Below are 12,058 nucleotides of genomic sequence, written 5' to 3'. Positions count from 1 at the left end.
TGCCAGGCTCCTCTGTCCATGGGATTTCCCAGGCAAGAATACTGGAGGGGGTAGCCACTTCCTACTCCAGGGGATCTTCCCGACCCAGGGGTCGAACCGGTGTCTCTTGTGTCTTCTGTGTTGGCAGGCGGATTCTTTACCACTGCACCACCTGGGAACACTTGGTATTCTTCTAGCTACTGTTATCATGGGGTTACAAAAGAATCGAAAACAACTTAGAGACTAAACAGCAAAAACAACAATCTGTAATTATATTTGTGATATCTGGTTGCAGTGCACCTCTGCATACCTGACCCCAGGGATATCTCAGAAGAGGGGCAGGGCCAGGATTGTAAGAGTCATGCAAGATGTGTGGGTGTATGGCCAGGCCACTGAAGATGGCTGTTCACTTGCCGTCTGTGCATCTCCTGCTCCACCAGGCCCTACTTCACGCACAGGACTGTCCAAGCCTGTTAATCATAGCCCTTTATCTGTGACTGTCCACACGCCTGCCCCTGCCCCCAGCTGGTTTCCCTGGTAACTGATGAGCCCATCTGAAGTCAATGCTCTCTATAACTGGTAGCCGCCTCCTCCTCCAGAGTAGCAGACGGTGCTGCTGTGTCCTGCCTGCCGGCTGCCGTCCACAGTGGGGTGTTGCTCCAGGATGTGGCTTCAGATATGTAAGATTCCCCCATCTGATAAGTTGTTGTCTGTCTCTGGGCTCTTTGGTCTCGAGGCTGGGCTACTACAAGGCTCGCAGGACCTCGGCGTACAGCCCAACGGTCGCGTCTCCCCCAGGAGCCCCTTTCCAAACACAGGGTGATTCCAAGTGAGCCCGGGCCTGGCTCTTCAGGCTTCGCCTCAAGTGTCAGCTCTGTGCCCCAGGCCCTGCCAAGGCCCCACCTGACGTCCCCTCTCCTCTTCTTACTGTAAGGCTCATAGAAGCTCCCCGCCTCTCCTGCTCCCACCAGCCTTTCCTCTCCTCAGCCCCAACTGGGAGGAGTCAGAAACCTCCAGCTAAAACCTTCTGGGTCTAGAAATGGGTGTGAAGTCGAGGAAAAGAGAACCTTTCTCAAGGAAATGGTCAGGGGACAAAGACAGCCCCCCCCTCCCCAATCCATGTATCTTCTACAAATTACCAACGGTCCCTCTGCACACATGCAGCCCTTTCCAGGCCCCCAGACCAGGAGCCCTGGTACAGTGCACAACCTGTGTGGCTGCACCTGCTGGTCCTGACAGACTGGGTGGGCCCTGGAGTCGGAGCCCCATAGGCAGGGCAGCCACCAGCCGTGGACACAGGGTACAACAGGGATCTGGGAGGAGGAGCGGGAGAACCCAGCTGTGCCCGGTGCTGCAGCTCCATCCCCGCTCACTTCCTCAGTGGGTGTGGGGGCAGGGGCGGGCTGGGGACAAACCACTGAGAAAGTCAGCAGCTTCTGCTGGAAGGGCTGGGAACTGCAGTGGGGAGTGGAGGGGAAGGAAGAAAACGGGAGCCTTCCTGACCAGGAAAGTCACTTAAGAGGTCTGCCTCCGAATGCCCTGAGTTGCCTGTGGTGGGCCAGAGACCCCAGCACGGGCACCTACCACACCCTGAGAAGGACAGGAGGGAACTCACTCATGCTGAAAACGGACCATCTGGCCATTGACTCTCAACATAAGGCCAGGATGCTGAGGCACAGAGCTGAGGAATGGGCACCGAAGTCTTCCTCAGAGGGGCCTTTCTCTCCTGTGTGCAGCATCCAGGGCTCTGGTGGAGGAGGTGGCTGTCACTGGGCTGTGGTGTCACGTGGGGTTTCCTTCCTATATTAAAAAACAGAGACATTACTTTGTCAACAAAGGTCCGTCTGGTCAAGGCTATGGTTTTAACAGTAGTCATGTATGGATGTGAGAGTTGGACTATAAAGAAAGCTGAGCGCCAAAGAATTGATGCTTTTGAACTGTGTTGGAGAAGACTCTTGAGAGTACCTTGGACTGAAAGGAGATCCAACCAGTCCATCCTAAAGGAGATCAGTCCTGGGTGTTCATTGGAAGGATTGATGTTGAAGCTGAAGCTCCAATATTTTGGCCACCTGATGCGAAGAGTTGACTCATTTGAAAGGACCCTGATGCTGGGAAAGATTGAGGGCAAGAGGAGAAGGGGATGACAGAGGATGAGATGGTTGGATGGCATCACTGACTCAATGGACATGGGTTTGGGTGAACTCCGGGAGTTGGTGATGGACAGGGAGGCTGGTGTGCTGTGGTTCATGGGGTCGCAAAGAGTCGGACATGACTGAGCAACTGAACTGAACTAATGAGGTGGTGTGTGATGTGCCTAAATGGGGTGTGCAAAGTGCCCGACACCTAGGAGGAGACTCTAGCCCCTACTGCAATCCTCAGAGAGAAATACCCCTGAAGGCAGGCCTGGGGGGACCCAGTGATTCCCTCTCTGGGTGACCCCTTTCTAGTGTCCAAAGAGGGCTCCCAGGAAGGAACAGCAGCCTTTGTCCTCTGGCTACAGAACGTCAGCTTCCTGGTGCAGGACCGAGTGCCGGGGAAGCCCTCGGGCAGCTCCCACCTCTCAAAATCCAGCCTGCCACCACCCCACAGCCAGGCATCCACAGAGCACAGGAAGCTGGAATCTGACCCCTGGCGGCGGGCCTGGTCTCCATGGCAGCCGTGGATTTATTACCGGGGCCTCCACCCGGCCGGGCGGACTTTCGACTTGAAGCCGGGAAGAAGGGGAACAGGAAGGCAGTCCTGGGAGCAGCGAGCCCACGGGTGGCAGCTGGAGGCCCCGCGATGGTGAGTGAGAATCTGTGTGGCCTGGCCAGGCTGCCCTGGGCTGGGGAGGCAGGGGGCTTTCACGGAGTCCCTTCCTGACTGTTCTCCTCTCTCTGCTGCAGGCCAAGTTTCTTTCCCAGGACCAAATTAATGGTAGGTTTGGTTTGTTCTTTCATTAGCAACTCACAGCAAAATATGGGTCTCATTAGGCAATTTTCTCTGGTCATGTTTTGTTGGTGGGAGAGCTGGGCCCACCCACGAGCCAGGGGCCGACTGCTACCAGGAAGGGCCTGGTGGAGGGGCGAGGGGATAAGGCTTGGAGGTAACAACTGTCCGTAGTACACTAGTCAGTGTGATTTGCAAGAGGGCCTGACAGGAGAGGGAGCACTTCGGTTCTCCTCCAGAACTTGATAGTCGGGGGCGGAGGGGGAGAGGGGCTGGTCGGAGAGGCACCAGCTGGTTGTGGCCGAGGGCCCCAGCTGAAAAGGGGGCTTTGTAACTGGCTGAGAGAGAGCAGGGCCCAGGGCTGTGCTCTCGGAAAGGGTGCTTTGTTTAGGCTGCGGGCCTCAGTCTCCCCATCTGTAAAGGGTGAAGGCCAGTGGAGGTGGCCTCAGAGGTCCCTCTGCCCTGACGGCAAGCCTAGTGTTGGCATCTGAAGCACTTTATTCCCTGAATCCCCAAACCTGCTGCCCCAGGCAGCTTCCGTTTCCCACAGTGCCTGGTTCTGTTTCCACGAGGCCAAGCCGACGGAGTTGGGTTACACAGAAGCTAGGGGCCAGACCCGGCTGGGGAGGCTCAGCTGAGCTCAAGCAGGGAGATGAACTGAGGGTTGGTTACCTGGGCAGACATGCAGAGTTCCGGGTACCAGCAGCGTCTATAAGGGAGAGAGGGTACGTGGGTTGCAGGCGCCTCCACGTAGGCCCCTTGATATTCTTACCCCTCAAGGAGGGCCAGAGCAGGGACTCTTAAAACCCAAGGCCCAGGGTAGGGGCCTCTCCTACCCAGTCTTAAGACAAGACTCGATGAGTCTCGGGGCTGGAATCCAGCTGTCAGCGTCGTCCCACCAAGCCTGGTGCTGGGGCTTACTGACCCTTCCTCTGGGGCCTCTGAATCTCCCAGAAAAGGAAGAAGGTAAGTTTCCCTTTGTATCCTAAAGTCTGACAGAAAGAAAGGGACCACAGACGTTCAGGAAAGAAGGACTGATTGAATGGGAAGACCAGGGACCTTGGAGGGAGTGGACCTGGGCTCCAGTCACCTCTGAGCCCTCAGAGGTCTCATCTGTGAAGTGGGAATAATGACACTGCCTCATCAGGCTGCTGTGAGCAAGAGAGCGAGCAGATGGCAGTCACGCACCTGGCTCTGGGCCTGGAGTCACCTAGATGCAAGCCGGGGCCAGCTTGCTCTTGCTAGCATGAGCTACATGGTACACTTTTAGGAATTTTGTGAGCCATTATTAAATAAAGGAAGATGGAAGAATGTCCCAGTCCCTTTGTCTATACAAAAGTTTTTAAAAGATAGCTCTGTTGCAATTAGTAGTGCTGAAGATTTGAAAGACTTCAGTTTAATGGATGTAATTTGCACAAAGGTGAGGAATAGTTTAATAGTAGATCACTCATCAGATGTAATGACAGTGTAGTCATCCGGAAAACAGTTGCGTTCATTGGCCTGCAGCTTACCTCACTTATGGTTAAATCAAAACTGTGGGTTGGCAATGGATACAAGAGATGGCAGAAACTCACTTGTGATAATCAATTGGCTAGATGGGATTTATAATCAAAGTATTTTTATTACTTGTAAGTTGGATGCTGTACATCCTTAAGTCTATACCATGTACAGATGTCATCAGAGTCGGTTCCATTCCCAGCACAGCTGGTGTTATCCTGGGTCTGGGGAGGATTCTTTCTTGCCCTGGGGCGTTTGCATTTTCAAAGGGAAAACTTAAAGGGGATTTTAATCCAGTTTATTTAACCCAATTTGTTCTTTCATTCAACAATTATGAGTCCTTTTTTTGTGCCAGCCCCGTTCTAGGAATTAAAAACACAGCAGTGTACATTGGAGCCCCAAATCCTTGTGCTCACAGGGTTCACCTTTGGGGGGAGGTGGGGACAACAAAGGAAAGGAGTAAAGTAAATATGATGTTGGATGGCAGGCGGGTCTATCAGGAGGAGGGCCTGGCAGGGAGAGCAAGGAGGTGTAGAGGTCATGGAGGCAGGGCAGGAGTAGAAAGAGAAGAGCCCTGCTGTTTCAGGGCTGGCCTCCAAGTCCAGAGGACCCCCAGATCTTTAAAGCAGGAAGACAGACACATTTTAGGTAACTGGGGAGGAGACGGGCCCCCAATTGACTCTAGCCCTGCTGATACCAGGGGCCACGGGCCCCCAAGAGCAGAGTATGGGGGAGGCAGTTTGCCCCCTGTGGAGTCTGGTCCATTCCCGGTCCCAAGAGTGTGATGTACCCACCCGGCTACTGTCGGAAGGTGGTCAACTGTCATAGGATGCGGTCTCAGGAGGGTAGTGGGCCCACCCCTTGGGCAGAGGCAAACCCAGACAGAAGGTAAGCTCGGGTGGCCAAGACAGGTCCCCTGGAGCGGGACGGGGGGCTGAGTTCAAGCCCTGCGTGCAGGGCAGCCCTCTTTCCCTGTTCCCACTGGCACTGAGCCCTCAGAGGAATCAGGTTTCACAGGAACCAGTGAAGCCCTGCTTCCCTGGGCCATTCTGGTTCCTGCCACCGGGTCCTGTTGGTGGTCTGCCCCTCCAAAGTCCAGGCTTTGGAAAGTTCTGAAAGGGCGGGAGGTTCCCTTCAACCTCTCCACAGGCATAAAAGCAGATAATTGTCTCTAAACCCCACCGCCTGGCCTGCCTTTGATTAGCAATGCCCCTGAAATCCTAGGCTGCTGGGAGTGGCCCGAATGCAGCAGCGTGAAGGGGCCCTCGCCTGGGCGTCCTTCGGCCACCTCTCCCGCCCTCTGGTGGCTTCTGCTTGGAAGTGGCGCGCCAGGGTGGCCGACTGGGCAGGGCAGGCTGCCCACTGCCCCTGCTGCTGGGAGCCCCTGGCTGGTCCAGCCTTCCTCGCTCCGTCTGCACTATGGGAACAACTGGGGTCCCTCCCAACAGGGCCACAGTGAGGATGGCACGAGGGCCTGGGGGAAAGCGCTAGTAGTGGGAGCTGCTTTTGCTGGTTTTGTTATCCGCTCAGAAGCTGCTGGTCCAGGCCTCTGAGGAACCAGCTGGCCGTGGGAAGTGGGAGAAAGCAGGGTGCTAGGGAACAGTGCAGGGCCCCGCATGCTCCCAGCGGGGCTCAAGCTGGAGCTCTACCCCATGGGTCCCGGGGGCTGCATGAGGGGCGTTTGGGCCACTTCTACCCCCTATCCCGTGGTCAGGGCCTCTGTGAGGACCCCTTATCTTCCCAAGCTCCTGGCTGGCCTCCCTGTGCCTCCAGGGCTGGGGGTCAGGGGAGATGCAGGTGGGGGCTGGGTCCACTGGGCTGGGGAGCTGTGGATCTGCAGGCCACTTCACCTCCAGAGGGGAGAGAGGGTTTGAGGAGAGCAGTAAGGAAGATCTCCGCAGAGCTGGGAGGACGTCCGGGCAGTGCCTGTTGAAGTCTTGAGTGGGACCCAGGCCTGTGTGAGAGCACGGCTTCAGAGTTCAGCAGCCGGGAGACCGGCGGCTGCAGCAGCGGACTCAGAAGCTCCCAGTTGTGATACCTGTCACCACGTATGATGGCCTCTCTGCCAGGCCTTCCCAGAGGGGGTTTCTGGTCTTCCAGCAAGCCTCAAGGCATTATTATCCTGTTTCCCACCTAAGTTGGCATTTGCTGAGATCCCCTGGGTATCTGGTGCCCTGCCCTGGGCTCCTGGGCTCTCTGGGCCGGCCCTGCAAAGAGAGAGAGCAAGTTTTCCTGTGTGTGCTAAGCTGCCTCAGTCACATCCAACTCTTTGCCACCCCCATGGACTGTATGTAGCCCACCAGGCTCCTCTGTCCATGGGACTCTCCAGCAAGGATACTGGAGTGGGTTGCCATGCCCTTCTCCAGGGGATCCTCCTGACCCGGGGATCGAATGCACGTCTCGTGTCTGCTGCACTGGCAGGCAGGTTCTTACCACTGTGGTTTTAGTCAGTTGAGGACAGGAGCAGGGAGGAAGGGAGGGAGGAGGCAGAAGCAGGAGGGAAAGGGGATGGAGTTGACAGATGAAAGGCAGGACAGATGAACTGCAGTTAAACGTACATTTCAGATAACAAATACCTTTGTAAGCATGTTGTTGTTAAGTCCTGTCTGACTCTTTGCGACCCCATGGACTGAGATTTATCTGAAACTCAGTTTACCTTGACAGCCCTGGATTTTTTTTTTTTTTTTTTGCTGGGTCTGGCCACTCTAGGAGGGCAGGAGGAGTGGGAAGTAGGCAAAAGGAAGGGGAGGGGCAGAAAGGGGGGAGACGACTGCGAAGTGGGAGGGTGAAAAAGCGACCCTGATTCTCCCTTCTGGGCTGTGGCAGAGTACAAGGAATGCTTCTCCCTGTACGACAAGCAGCAGCGGGGGAAGATTAAAGCCACGGACCTTCTGACGGTGATGCGGTGCCTGGGGGCCAGCCCAACGCCTGGGGAGGCGCAGCGGCACCTGCAGACTCACAGGATAGGTGAGTGGGCCCGGCTGGGCCGGCTGCCACGGGAGGAGTCTGGGTGAGTGGGTGGGCCCTGAGACCTATAGCTGTTGTCCGAGGGACGCAGGCAGGCAGGCTGGCCGGGTGTGACCCGCTCAGAGGTTTGAGAGGTCTGTGTTAGCCAGAGCTCTCCGGCTGGGTGTGGAGGCACCCGGCCAGGTGTGCTCGTAGCAACGGGTGACACCCCATCCCAGAGGGCCGGGGGATCCAGACATTTCACCACAGCTGTCTCAAACCTGCAGTCCAGACGGTGCCAAATGACCCCAAGGTGGTTTCGATGGACGTGTCCCTTGACTTAGATGTGTGTCATGTGCTTAGCTCAGCAACACCATGAAGGAGGCACTATCCTAATCCAAGTTTTACAGATCAAGATTCAGAGCCCAGCTGGGAACTTCTGAGTCCTTAAGCCAATGGTGGAATCAGATTGGAACCAGATTGTCATTTCTAAGACTGATCTCCCTAAAATTGTTCAAAATGGGAAGAAAACGTAGAGGAAAACCCACCCAAAATGTTACCAAGTTATTCTCTGCTGATGTGATTATGGGTGATTTTTCATTCCTCTTGCTTCCTCTGTTTTTGATGAAGGAAACATATACTACTTTTACAACCAAAAACAAGTTTCTTTTTGTTGGTGGTGGCAACTTTTTTTAAGAAAAAAGATGGAGGAATGTCAGATGCCAGGATGGCTGTTTGCATCGGTAGCTGGACACTCAGGAAGGAAAGAGGAAGGGATGGCCTGCGAGGAACACTTGATCAACAGCACAACTGGACCTCCATTTCCCCATCTCTCAGTCGGGTTCCCACCCTCTGCTGGGGTTATCCCGAGGCCCCATCAGAGGGCGACTGCAGCGGCGCTGGGAGCTTGTCCTGCGGCCGGGCTGCGGGTGGCCTCTGAAGGCCCCAAGCCTGGTGACAGGGGGCTCTGCCACCGAGAACCCCTGCTTCCGTCTTCAAAGTGTGCTGGTTTCCTTTGGTTTCTGTCTCCTTCAGACAGGAAGCCGTGGGCAGGGGCGCTTCCGATTTCCTGTAGTTGGAGCCCAGCCTGGGCTGAGGGCCCCAGGCATGCCTGGAGGGAGGGGTGTGGGCTGGGGTGGAGGCTGCAGTGAAGGGAAGGGCAAGTGAGCGAGGCTTGAGCCCCATCATCCGTCTTTGTAGATGTGTTGCAGCGACTGTCAAAGGGGGAGGACAGCCATGGATAGACATGTTGGTGCACTTCCTCCAGTTCAGAGCAGGAGAGAAGCATCCAGAAGGGGTAGAGGAAGCGGTGCTTCATCCTGGTCTTGTCACTGCTCCGAGTTGACTGTGCTCTGAGGTTCTGTCTCTTTAGTGGGCAAAAATGAGATATCCAGGCACTGAGCGTTGTTGGGAAGATTAAATGAGGCATATCCATGGTGGCAACTCAGCAAGACAGGCTGCAGCCTCTTCCTCGTGAACACGGCCACCACCACCGTGCTTCCTGAATTGGGTGGCTCTTGAGCTGGCCTTGAAGGCTTGGACAGGAGGCCAGCTGACATCCCAAGAGAAGCCTTTTCCTCCTTGCTCACTTTGCTGTTTGGGGGTTTCCTAGACAGAAATGGAGAGCTGGATTTCTCTACTTTCCTGACCATCATGCATATGCAAATAAAACAAGAGGACCCAAAGAAGGAAATTCTTTTGGCCATGTTGATGGCGGACAAGGAGAAGAAAGGCTACATCATGGCGTCTGAACTGCAGTCAAAACTCATGCAACTGGGGGAGAAGCTCACCCACAAAGAAGGTAGTGGCCTGGGTCCCTACTTCCCAACAGTGGGAGGCGACTAGAGTTGGGGGGACACCAAAGTCCAAATCATGCCACCTGGGTTACATAGGCATCGCATTTGATGGCATTTAGACGTTGGGACTAGATGCTGAGCTTGGTGAACTCTGGACTGGAACCTGGAAGACACCTAGGCAACTGTGAGTGGCAGAAGTTAGCCAGGGTGAAGGGACAGTAGGGAAACCCAGTTAGGATCTACTTGGGCATTACTCTGTTTCCTGACTGCCACTGTGGGCCTTCACTGAGTGACTGACACCTCTAGGATCGCTAGTGTCCCCCATACCAATTAAAGACGCAGGTGCAGGGTGTGGCCTGTGGCGAGCAGAGCTAGGAGCTAGACACAGGGCTAGCAGAACCTTGGACCCCCACCCCCCGACCTCGCTCAGGCTCTTTCCTCTCACCACAGCTGTCTTCTGAAGTTGCTGCTGCTGCCAAGTTTCTAAATTGAGATGTTACTTTGCTCCCTTTTCTCGAGTCAGCCAGCTCTGAGCTCTTCCAGAAGCAATGTCCTGTCTACCTTCCCTGTCTTCCTGCCTCAGAGCCAGATGAGGGGCTTGGGCCGTCTGGGAAAGCCCGATGTTCATGGTGAGGGTGACCCCAATGCTGAGCCCTTTGCAGATGTCCTCCCAGCCGGCCTGACAGGCCCCTGGGTCCAGCCACAGCAGCCATGCCACGTTGCCACCAGAGTCCACAGCCCCCAACCCCAGAAGCTGCGATTTCTAGGTAGGCCACCGGGCTCACCTGTGACTGGGGCCGGAGGACACAGTGGGTGAAGGAAAAAGGCTCCGGTAATGACGGGCTTTTAGCCTTTGGTGAAATCACAACAGACTTGAATCCTGGCTCCCCCTCGTTCTGGGGGAACTCAGGTGAGTTCTTAACCTCTCTCACCCTCCTCAGTTTCCTTGTTGGGAAATGAGGTTACAATAGGCAATCCCTCAGGACCCTGCAAGAGCTAACATTCTATAAAGCAGTCTGCTAAGATTTTATCTGCAGTCACAAAGGCACAGTGCAAAGGAAGTAAAAATAGCGCTAGAGAAGGCAGATGGAGCTTCCCCCGCTCTTCCAGGCTGGCAGCTATCACCATCCCATCTTTCATCGTGGTTGTTTTAACGTGAACAGGGAATCACAGGCTATGCTCCCCTCCTGGGCTCTGAGGACACTACTCAGCCTTTTACAGATCAGGTGGAGTTAGCAGAGAGGCCAGCAGGGGCCTTCATTTTTGTGGTTAATGATCTAAAACAATACCATGGTCCCCAAACTTAAACATCTCTCTCATTTGTTTAACCAGTAAAGAAACATTTCAAAGAAACTGGCAGTGTCTGCCCGAGACTGATGTCCTTTTCCTCTGGCTATGGGAGACAGGAAAGGTGATGCTGGAAGTAAGACTCCTTTACCTTCAGTGACAGAAAGAAAAGTTGGTTTACTGCAGAAGCATCCTTGGAGCAGCTGGGACGGCTGTGAGGGAGGCCTCCTTTGCGAACCGGTTCTCTGTGGGTTTTCAGGGAAGTGCTCTTCTAACCAGAAGGCACCATCAGATTCCAGCTGCCCCTCTTCTGGACAGCTGGAGGCTGCAGTGACTGGTACTGGACTTGTCCATTGGGACAGTTTTAACCAAGTGGTTGATGGGTAGAAGCTTCTCCATGAAATAAGATAAATTACAGTCTCAATGTTCTACAAGTACTCAGAAGTACTATCAGCTCAAACACAGCGCATAGGAATTACAATTTTGAGGAGGATGCTTAAGCAGGAAGTCGCAGGATACTTTTTCACTGTCCAGTCATGTGGGGGCTGCCTGCAGCTGGCAAAGTTGACACAGAGCAGTGAGAGAGTTTTATAAGAGCGTGAGGAGGGCCCTGAGAAGCCACTATTGAAAAGTGTCAACTGAACTGGCTCTTCTTGTCAACTCCTGGGACAAGCTTGTATTTTATCCCAGGAATCCAGAACCAGTAAATGTCCGTTTTTCTTTTTCTGAGCACCATTAGAGAACAATGGCAGTTTTTGTAGGCTTTGAGCTTAGACACAGTTGAATTTATTTTCTCTTGTACTATCCCACCTCCAACACACTTTCAGAAAGAGGTGATATGGCAGATACCATTTGTCACCAAGCCCCCTCTTGGGGTGGGGGGATGTCATTTTGGAAGGCAGGCCATAGACTGGGCTAGGGGGCCCAGGATGGAGCTGCAGGGGTGTCTGTTATGGAGGATGTCTCAGAGGGTGGGCGGTAGAAGGTAAAATCCATGCCAACACTTTCTGGAAGTACTGGCACAGGAGCCAGATATTTTCTGAAGGAAAAAAAAGATACAAGGTGGTTTCATTGACTGAATCCTTACCAGTACACCCCGTCCTGGCCCCTGCAGAAAGCCTGATGAACTCAGAACTGACTCCATGGTCTCCCAGGGGGAGGGAGAGGGTTGCCCTTTCCTGTTCACCGGGTTACTTCCTCACCTACGGAAGCAGTCAGCTGGAGGTGCAGGGAAGACCTCTGGGGAGGCTCAACCCCCAACTGGGTGCCTTATCACATGACACTGAAGCCCAACTGAAAAACTACTGTGATTTATTGCAGTGGAGGATCTCTTCAGGGAAGCAGGTATCGAACCGAATGGCAAAGTGAAGTATGACGAGTTCATCCAGAAGCTCACCATTCCTGTGCGGGACTACTGAACGAGAAGGCGAGACAGCCACCCCTGGGCCTGAACACTCAGACTGATGGGTTTTTGAAAAGCAAAGTGTTCCTTTCACTTGCGGGAGATGGCAAGCACAGCAAGATGATAAACCTAACTCCAGCAAGAGGACAACAAGGAACACAATGATTCCAGCTACGGTATTAGCATGTCTTTAATAAAAATTTTTTACTGTTTTAACAACTAC

General features: G+C 54.2%; 1 protein-coding gene across 1 annotated transcript; it reads left to right on the top strand.

Annotated features, from left to right (window-relative positions):
* On the top strand, positions 1 to 12,058 carry CALML4 (calmodulin like 4). The gene is made up of 6 exons (XM_055536820.1): positions 1 to 659; positions 2,480 to 2,763; positions 2,865 to 2,895; positions 7,231 to 7,371; positions 8,963 to 9,151; positions 11,754 to 12,058. The coding sequence occupies exons 2-6, from the start codon at positions 2,629 to 2,631 to the stop codon at positions 11,849 to 11,851; spliced, it is 594 nt and encodes a 197-aa protein (XP_055392795.1). The 5' UTR covers positions 1 to 659; positions 2,480 to 2,628; the 3' UTR covers positions 11,852 to 12,058.

The sequence above is a fragment of the Bubalus kerabau genome, chromosome 10 (genome assembly GCF_029407905.1).
Source record: "Bubalus kerabau isolate K-KA32 ecotype Philippines breed swamp buffalo chromosome 10, PCC_UOA_SB_1v2, whole genome shotgun sequence".
In the NCBI taxonomy this organism is placed as follows: Eukaryota; Metazoa; Chordata; class Mammalia; order Artiodactyla; family Bovidae; genus Bubalus; species Bubalus kerabau.
The sequence above is the reverse complement of the archived record's forward strand: the minus strand, read 5'-3'. Positions and strand labels throughout refer to the sequence as shown.

Excerpts from the sequence above, each read along its gene's own strand:
- CALML4 (XM_055536820.1), top strand. The coding sequence starts at position 2,629 with ATGGCAGCCGTGGATTTATTACCGGGGCCTCCACCCGGCCGGGCGGAC. Across the intron at positions 2,764-2,864 it reads CAGCTGGAGGCCCCGCGATG|GCCAAGTTTCTTTCCCAGGA; the intron begins GTGAGTGAGAAT and ends TCTCTGCTGCAG. Across the intron at positions 9,152-11,753 it reads GAAGCTCACCCACAAAGAAG|TGGAGGATCTCTTCAGGGAA; the intron begins GTAGTGGCCTGG and ends GATTTATTGCAG.